The sequence below is a fragment of the Zonotrichia albicollis genome, chromosome 15, assembly GCF_047830755.1.
Source record: "Zonotrichia albicollis isolate bZonAlb1 chromosome 15, bZonAlb1.hap1, whole genome shotgun sequence".
In the NCBI taxonomy this organism is placed as follows: Eukaryota; Metazoa; Chordata; class Aves; order Passeriformes; family Passerellidae; genus Zonotrichia; species Zonotrichia albicollis.
This window is the reverse complement of record NC_133833.1, coordinates 1,321,474-1,329,688: the sequence shown is the minus strand read 5'-3', so window position 1 is coordinate 1,329,688 and position 8,215 is coordinate 1,321,474. Positions and strand designations below refer to the sequence as shown.

The window sequence follows — 8,215 nt, the reverse complement described above, 5'->3', positions numbered from 1 at the left end:
GATGCTGAACAGTCATCAATAAAAATTCTGTTCTGGCCTTGATCAGCTGCAAAACAAAAGAGCACATTGCATTTCTTGTTTCTCACTTACTGCTGGTGGAAGCTATTTGGACATACACAGTTTGTACTTTAGGGAGCTTTCAGAATCCTGGTTCTCAGCACAGGTATTACTGAATCAAAATAAAAGGACTGAGGGATTAATGCCTTCCTTTAAAAACCCAAGTTTTGCACCCCACAAACTGTCAGTGCTTAGCAGCATCCCTAGGAGATGTTTTTAAGCTGTTGCCTTCTGAGGGAATGAATGTTCTCCATCCCAGCTGATGGTAAATCATGGAATGGTTTGGGCTGGGAGGGACCTCGGAAATCTCACCCACCCCTGCCATGGGCAGGGACCCTCCCACTGTCCCAGAGCTCCATCCTTGGGCACTCCTGATCACCAAAGGAGGCGTTCATTACACAACAATTAATTCTGCAGGGAGCAGAACCTCACAATTCAAAATTAAAGCTTCTGAGGGAAGATCTGAGCAGCCAAAGGCCTCAGGTGAGAATGGTGCTGTGCTAACCCAGCCAGCTTTATTCAGGCACTGGTTGTGCTTTTGCAGGGATCCCACTGTCTGATCTCCAGATTTCATCACCTCTTGTCTTAGAACAAAATAAATGTTTTGTAGGACCTCAGGAAAAGCCTCCCTTGTCCCTCAGCTGTAAATACATCAGCTATAAAGACTGCAGGTATTTAGGAACCTTTCCAGGGCAGAGTTTTGCACTCTGATCTTCCCTGAGTGCAGGATCCGTTCTGTTTCCTGTTCCACACCAGTATTTTATTTTCTGTCTCACAGAACCCGAGCTCAGCTCGCTCAGGCTCTGCTCATTTCCCTTGCCCACATTTCCATGGCTCTGCTCCATCCCGCAGACCCGACTGGCCAGCCTGGCCAGCCTCTCCAGCATTTTCCCCAGGTGTCACTTGCAGCAATTTGCAGGTGATGTTCTGTGCTCTGGTATGTGGCAGGAGCTGCTGTGCCTTTGGCTCTGCCAGCTTTGGGCTGAGGGAAAGCCCCTGGGTGGGCAAAAGTCCCCGGGTGGGCAAAAGGTCCTGCTCTCCTGCTGCTCCTGCCCAGGATTCCACATCAGGAATGATCAGACATGGACAGACTGCAGGGCCAGGGAAATGCAGGGGTGCTTTACACCTCTGACTTGCAGCTCCTCGCATCACTCCTGGGGCTGCAGGAGAGTTTTGGGGTCTTAGGTTTGGTGCAAAGCACAGCCCATTAAATATCCCAACAAACCAAAGCAGAGGCTGGGAATATCATGAGGCTGGAGGGCAGCAAATATCCACAAATCAGCTTTTTCTGACACCATGAGGAAACCTCAGAGATTCCCTTTGTTTTCTCATTTTTGTCTTTTTCAGTCAAGGTGATCTGTTCTAGGAACTTCTTTATAGAAGCCTCTGAACTATGAGGAGCTTTTCTATTACCTTCCTCATTTTCATTCCTGCTGCATAATTGCTGGGACCTGGTTTCCAGATAAACAGAATTCAGGATAGGGCTGCATTTGTTCTGTGTCCAACTGCTCCAAAGTTTTCCTCCAATAAGGTCAGTCATTCACAATTTTAATTCTGGGAAAATACATTCCCATGACCAAGTATTGAGTAAAAGACATAAATTACTTTAACAGTGAAGATAATCAAGATTTAAGAGCAGGACATAAATTTCTTTAGGTTCTGAAATTTGTCAAGTGAAAAGATTAAAGAATGTTCCCATTTAAATAACAGGATTTAACAGACTGCTACAGTCTTACATTTTACCAGATTGGTCTCATTTAAAGCAAAATAGAGCCAGACTGAGGGGTAAATTCCAATATATACAACTTTTGTATCCCAGCTTTGGATTTTTACCTCTGGACTCAGCCCTTGCTCCGCTGCAGTTTTCTGTAATTTGGGAAATACTTGTTAGTCATGAATGCAATAAATTCTCTAGAAAGTTCACCATGGACAAAAAAAATAGAGTGAATATTTATTTTAATAAACAAGCACACTGAGTAGCTGAACAACATACAGGAACCAGAATTGTACAGAGAGGGATGAAAATTAAGCATTCAAAATTCAGCTACAAAACTGGGAGAGAGTCAGAGCAGTGCCTGGGAAAGCTGAAAACTTTTTGGGAAAAAAAAAATCTGCTAAAGTTTCTGGGTAAAGGAAAGAAAACATTTGATAAAGGAGGTGGGGGACTGGGGGCATTGTCAGGGGATTTGAACTCCAGCCATGGAGACACATCCAGGGAAGGGCTGGTGAAGGCACAGGAGCAGCTGTGCTGCCAGGACAGGAGGGTCGGCCCCAGCTCTGGAGCAGGACAGCAGAGCTGGCTCTTCTCCCCGGGCTGGGCTGGGCAGGGCAGGTGGGGAAAGGCAGCAAAGGCAGAGGGGAGCTGCCCTCAGCACAGCTCCCTCAGCACGCCCCTGCCTGCTTCATGTGCAGGGCCCCTCTGCTCCTCCTGCAAGGGAAAACACGGCATTGCACACAGAACACTGCCCCAAGAGCCTCTGCAGCCCTCTGCTGCCAGGGGAGACACCAAAACATTCACAGCACACACCAGGGCACTCGTCTGTAAACAGCTTTCCTTGCAAAATTACACATTTCATCCATAAACCCAAGACATTGCCAGCACCACTTCTGAATTTTTGTGCGACCTGCGTTGGGTGCAGGTGCTTTGTCAGGTCTCTGCTGCTCATTGGACTCTTTCCAGTCCAGCTTTCCAGTTTCTTCTGGAATAGGAAGCTGCTCACACAAATGTCAGGGTATTTTTTAGTGACTGAATCTTACAGCACCTGCAGTAAGTTCCTCACACAAACAGGAATCATTTTTCAGTGTTCAGCTTTACAGTGCCTGCTGCAAGTTGCTCACACAAGTATTTGGGTCATTTTTTGGTTCACTATTTTACATTTCCTGCCAGAATAGGAAGTTGTACACACAAATATCCAAGTAGGTTTTTAGTGTCGAGTTTCACAATTCCTGCCAGAATAGGAAGTTGTACACACAAATATCCAAGTAGGTTTTTAGTGTCGAGTTTCACCATTCCTGCTGGAATAGGAAGTTCAGTCCTGAATATCTGGGTCATTTTTTAGTTGCCTATTTTCCACTTCCTACCAGAATAGGAAGTTCTCACACAAACATCACCATAATTTTTTTTTTTTAGATCAGCTGGACATTATCAGTGGGAGGGACAATGATGGTGTAAAGGTAAAGCAGAGGAGTGCCAGCCCTAAAGAAACCCAGCATTTTTATGGGGTGGGATCCCAGCTGCTCAGCCCAGGGCAGCCCAGTACTCACAGCACAGCCTTGCAGAAGGAGCATTTGTTGTTGTAGGTTTTGCCATCAGAGCCACAGTAGGGTTGGTAGAGCCTCTCACAGTAAATGGGCCTCCCTCTCTCCAGCCTCTTGTACTCACTGCAGTCCACCTGCAACGAGGGCAGCCCTGAGTGTCACACCCCTGACCACACAGGGGAAAACTCACAAAATAAAGGATTTATAACATCATGGCTTAGGCCTGCTGCTGGGGCTGGGGGCAGCTCATCCATCTGCTTGTTCCCCGTGAGAAAAATCGTAAGAACGAAAAGTCAGCACAACAGTTTATTCTGGTGAGAGAAATAAGTTTGCACCTGCAAAACCAAGAAATTGGTGCAATGGGAATCAGTGAAGATGATGTGTAAACAATCCAAGAATAAAGAGGTTTGGTGGATGCACAAAATTCCATTTACTGACCAATGAACTGACAGTGTATTGTTATCCAGGTGGGTTTAACACAGTGCCTTTTGAATTCCTATAAATATGAGATAACTAAATAGAAATTTACATTTTCTGCATGAAGCAACTGAGCCCTGTCTGCTTTGCTGTGACACACCCTCCATGTACAGAAATCATGAATATATCCAATTTTGGGGCAGCACAGCCAGGGAGGGGGCACCACCTCTCTGGGCAGAGCCTAAGCCCCAAAAATGAAACATTTCTGCTCAGAGGTGAGAGTGGGGCTGATGTGACAGGGATGGGCAGGAACAGCACAGCCCCAGAGGAGCAGAGTGTGGAGATTTTTATTATCTGATCACAACAATCAGTAAATCCAGGTGGGATCAATTCAAATCCAGCCCTTCCTTGGACCCTTCAGGGATGGAATCCACCCCCTCCCTTCTTCCAGACATTGACCCCAGAGTACTCAGAGAGTGAAAATCTCCAGGTACCTGATTTAGGAGCTAAAACTCATCAGAAAAGCCTGATAGTGTCATCACCAAATAAATATATATTTTTAAAAATATTTTAATTTTTTTTTTTTAATTTTAGATTTCTCTGGGTTAAAATTTGTCCATGCCCATTTTTTTTTTTTTTTGCCCAGAATGCCAAACAGGTAAAAAACATCTAGAAGTTGTCAGAACAACTCTATGGAAAACCCATATCCCAAGCTCAGGAACTTTCACTGAAACCTCAATAAATTGGCAGCATTTAATTAAAGTTTACCATGCTTATTTTCTGACTTTATTATTATAATTTTTTATCTCATAGTCTATATTTTTATTTAGGAAAAAGGCAATCACTCACCTCATCCTGTGTAGCAGCATCTGCAGTGGAAACTGAACCACAAAAGAGAAAATAGAAAGGCACAGTTAATGAACACTCGGGTGCAAACCAGGATGATTTCACTCAGCAGCACTGAATCTTTTACCTCCTTCAAGGTCAATATTGAGAGCTGTGCAGTGTTTAGTGAGGCCCAGGTGTCAGACCCTATTGACCAAGTGGGTTTTGGTGCATTATTTACCTTAGAAACTTCTGTCACCTGCTGGAACAGCCTTTGCTGGAGGAGGGAATGGAGCCATTGTTCACCACAAAACCTCTGGCAACCCAGCAGTCAATATTACATTTACTGTTCATCAAGTTATTTTATATTTAATGTCCAGGATTAACTGGTGGTTGAGCATGACTGGGGTTTAATCCTGAGTTTACCAAGAGCTGCATGTGGCTGTGAGCAAACCACAAATCCCTTCTATATCTGTGTTTCCTGTCAATAATGAGAATTAAATACAATATTGACTGTAAATAACAGTGATAATACAATTTGGCTCATAATCCCATGTGGGAAGTGTTTCCCTTGTTTCAGTGTGGATTTTAAGGCGGCTGGTTCCTATTTTTACCTCATTGCTCTGGATCAGAGCCCTGTCCTCAGGTGGGGCTTCAAGGAGCTCCTTGCAAACAATGCTAATTACGCCTCCCACAAAGCAATCAGCTCCCTGGCGTGGCTCCACGCTGCTGACACATTCCTTGCTTTCCTTAGGAATGTGTTTGCCCCTCTGCTGTCCCATAATCACATCCTGCGCCTTCCAGGGGTGGCAGTGCCAGGGAGAGATTTCTGTGCAGAAGGAGCCGGAGCGTGTTCTGCAGCAGAGCTCTAGCACTTGGTTTTTTGGGTTAAATTTGGATTTTTTTAATCTTTAAAGGTTAAACTTCCCAAATGTGTTCTGGAGCAGAGCTCTAACAATTGTCTTTTGGAATAAGTTTGGCTTTTTTTGATCTTCAAAGGTTAAACTTTCCACAAAAACTTCCTTTCATAACCCTGTTTACACCCTCACATCAAATACAGTTGTTCAGCATAAAGAAAATGAGCAGAAATAAAGCTCCATGTCAGGTTTCTATCTCTGTCACCAGAGGCTGACTGAGATTTCATTGTTCTGGAATTGGATTCAATTTATTCCACTTCCCCCAACCCTTCACATCTGATTTTTTCTCTGGTGAACTTTTGGGAGCCGCTCTGCGAACGGAGTGAATGCAATAAAGGTGTGGCTCAGAAAGTGCTGATGCATGAAGTTTTCAAGCAGACAAGATAAACCAGAAAGTTCAAGGAAGAAATTTCCTGGAATTCTAATGGAAGGAGCGTTTCTTTATTTCCCTGCAGTTAATGAAACACAATGAATTATTTCCACCGTGTTTCATTTAAACTTCTGTTTCTAATAAAAATTTTGGGGTTGAGACAAATTTCAAAGCAGCTTCTTCAGAGCTACTCAAAAGATTCTTTTTGTTTCATAATGCTGCATTATTTTGCATCTTTAATGTTCATAATGCATTTAAACTTCTATACTACCTGCAGAGGTGTGGAGTCTTTTTAAATGCACTTATTTTTCTCTAAAAACACATTTTTACTGCAAGTTTTTAGTGAAAATAAAATTGCCAGGTAAAGGCTGAATAAATTCCTCCCAGATCCCTCTTTTTTTTTAGACTAAACTCTCCCTCAAATCTCCCTGCAGCCTGGAAAAATAAGATTAAAAAACCACGATTTCCAGCTGTTTTATGCGGCCTGAGCATCATCAGCTGTCCCCTACTTGGTCAGTTTGGCAGGGCAGGACCTCACCAGCTCCAAGCTCCCTTCTCAGATGGAAATTTAAAAATGAACAGATAAAAACAGGTGGTTCTGAGGCACCACAGAACAGATCTCTGAGCACACCCAGCAAGGAGCAGCTTCCATCCACCCCAGCCCCAGCCGGGTTATAAACTATTATGGTGCTAAATAACAGGATTTTAGCCAGAAAATCCCATTTTCTCCCTCCCTCCCTCCCAGTGCAGGAACCAGCTGAGGAGCCCAGGGGTTACTCACACGCCAGGCACAGAGCTGCCACTGCCAGGAGCGCCAGGGTGACCTTCATGGCTGTCCCCAAGCCTGCAGAGTGCCAGGGCTGTCGGTGGCCATGGCACCTTTATAGGCAGCCTGGTGATGCAATGCCCTGCAGGTGCTGGGGAAGGAGGTGCCCAGGGCAGGGCAGGGCTGCGTGTCCCGCTGCTGATGGGGCAGGGATGGTCCTGCCTGCCTGCACAGAGCCCAGCCTAATGCAATTAATTAACTGTTCCAGCCCCAGCAGCCAGGGCTGACTCAGGGCTGGCCCTGCTATTGCCGTGGGGACTCACAGCTGAATGCAGTTCCCAGGGAAGAATAATCCTGGCTGGGTGTTTGCCAAAGCATTCATCCCAGGAGGGCTTAATTCTTATTTTTTGGGGCGTTGTGGAGCTGTGGTTTGAGTTGAGCTGCTTGTGGCCGTGCACTGAGCCCTTCAGCTGCTCTGGGAAATCTGTGTTCTGCTGGAAACCCTTCACACCCAGCCCGGAGCATCCCCAGGGCTCCTTTTCCATTCAAACGTGCCCAGTTTGGGGTCAGGACCAATGTTTTGGGAGAGAAACCCTTCACACCCAGCCTAGAGCGTCCCCAGGTCTCCTTTTCCTTTCAAATGTGCCCAGTTTGGGGTCAGAAGTGATGTTTTGGGAGAGAAACCCTTCACACCCAGCCCGGAGCATCCCCAGGATTCCTTTTCCTTTCAAACATGCCCAGTTTGGGTCAGAAGTGATGTTTTGGGAGAGGGGCAGCAGAGCAGCCCAGGGCACTGCCTGGCCAGGACAGGACAGGAGTTCCCTGCCCTGAGCATCCCTGAGCTCGTGCCCAGCCTTGGACACAGGGGAGGTTCCTCTGCTCCCATTTCCCTGTTTCCACACAACAGGAGGGATTCCTTTAACAAACTCTGCATTTATTGGTGGCTTAACCAAAAAGCAGCAATTTCTGTCTTTTATGGCAAGGTCCCCATGGGACACTCAGGTCTGAGGTTTCATTTTCATAAATCCACAGTGATGTGGAGTTTAGAGGTGACAGTTTGGTTTCAATCCCTCCTTCCAGAGTTGCATTCTCAGTGATTTACCATCTAAATGTGCAAAAATCCCAACAAGAAAAAACCCTCCACACCACCTCAATTCCCAGTATTTCAGTGATTCCCTCACTGCTGGGCAGCCCAGGCCTTTCTCTGTGCAAGATTGGAGCCAGAGGTGCTCAATCCAGTAAAAAAGGGCCTGAAAGCTCCTGCAGAAAAGATTTCAATAGGTCAGGTAAGCCTTGGGCCCCTCTAACTCATCCCAAGAGGGATATGAAAAATGTTGTCTTTAAAGAATATAGGCAATCAATAAATGCTGAATTTCTCATCCCTTAACAGAATGAAAACCATAAATGCCATCAAATCCGAATTTCCGGATGGGCAAAGATCCAGTTGGAGCTGGAGGCCTGGAATTTTATTTTTTGAATGCCCTTCAGTGGCTATGTTCTCATTTTTTCCTTTTTCCTTAATTTGGACATGTGTTCCTGTGGGGCTGAGAGGACAAAAGGCAGAGTGGGTTTGGTCTGGGCTTGGTCTGGACCCCCCTGCTTGGG

At 45.6% G+C, this 8,215-nt stretch overlaps 1 protein-coding gene across 1 annotated transcript; it reads right to left on the bottom strand.

Annotated features, from left to right (window-relative positions):
• Window positions 1–2,030: 2,030 nt before the first annotated feature.
• Window positions 2,031–6,910, bottom strand: LOC102064028 (ovomucoid). The gene is made up of 4 exons (XM_005493053.2): window positions 6,626–6,910; window positions 4,582–4,613; window positions 3,322–3,449; window positions 2,031–2,485 (listed from the first exon to the last, which is right to left on the bottom strand). Exons 1-4 carry the CDS (start codon window positions 6,672–6,674, stop codon window positions 2,440–2,442), a joined length of 255 nt encoding a protein of 84 aa, XP_005493110.2. The 5' UTR covers window positions 6,675–6,910; the 3' UTR covers window positions 2,031–2,439.
• Window positions 6,911–8,215: the final 1,305 nt, after the last annotated feature.

Bases quoted from the DNA above. Each gene is read 5' to 3' on its own strand.
- LOC102064028 (XM_005493053.2), bottom strand. From the start codon at position 6,674: ATGAAGGTCACCCTGGCGCTCCTGGCAGTGGCAGCTCTGTGCCTGGCG. The intron at 4,614-6,625 runs GTGAGTAACCCC...TTTGTGGTTCAG, and splicing joins GGCAGCTCTGTGCCTGGCGT to TTTCCACTGCAGATGCTGCT. The intron at 2,486-3,321 runs GTGAGTACTGGG...TTTCCCTTGCAG, and splicing joins TCCTTCTGCAAGGCTGTGCT to GAGGAGCAGAGGGGCCCTGC.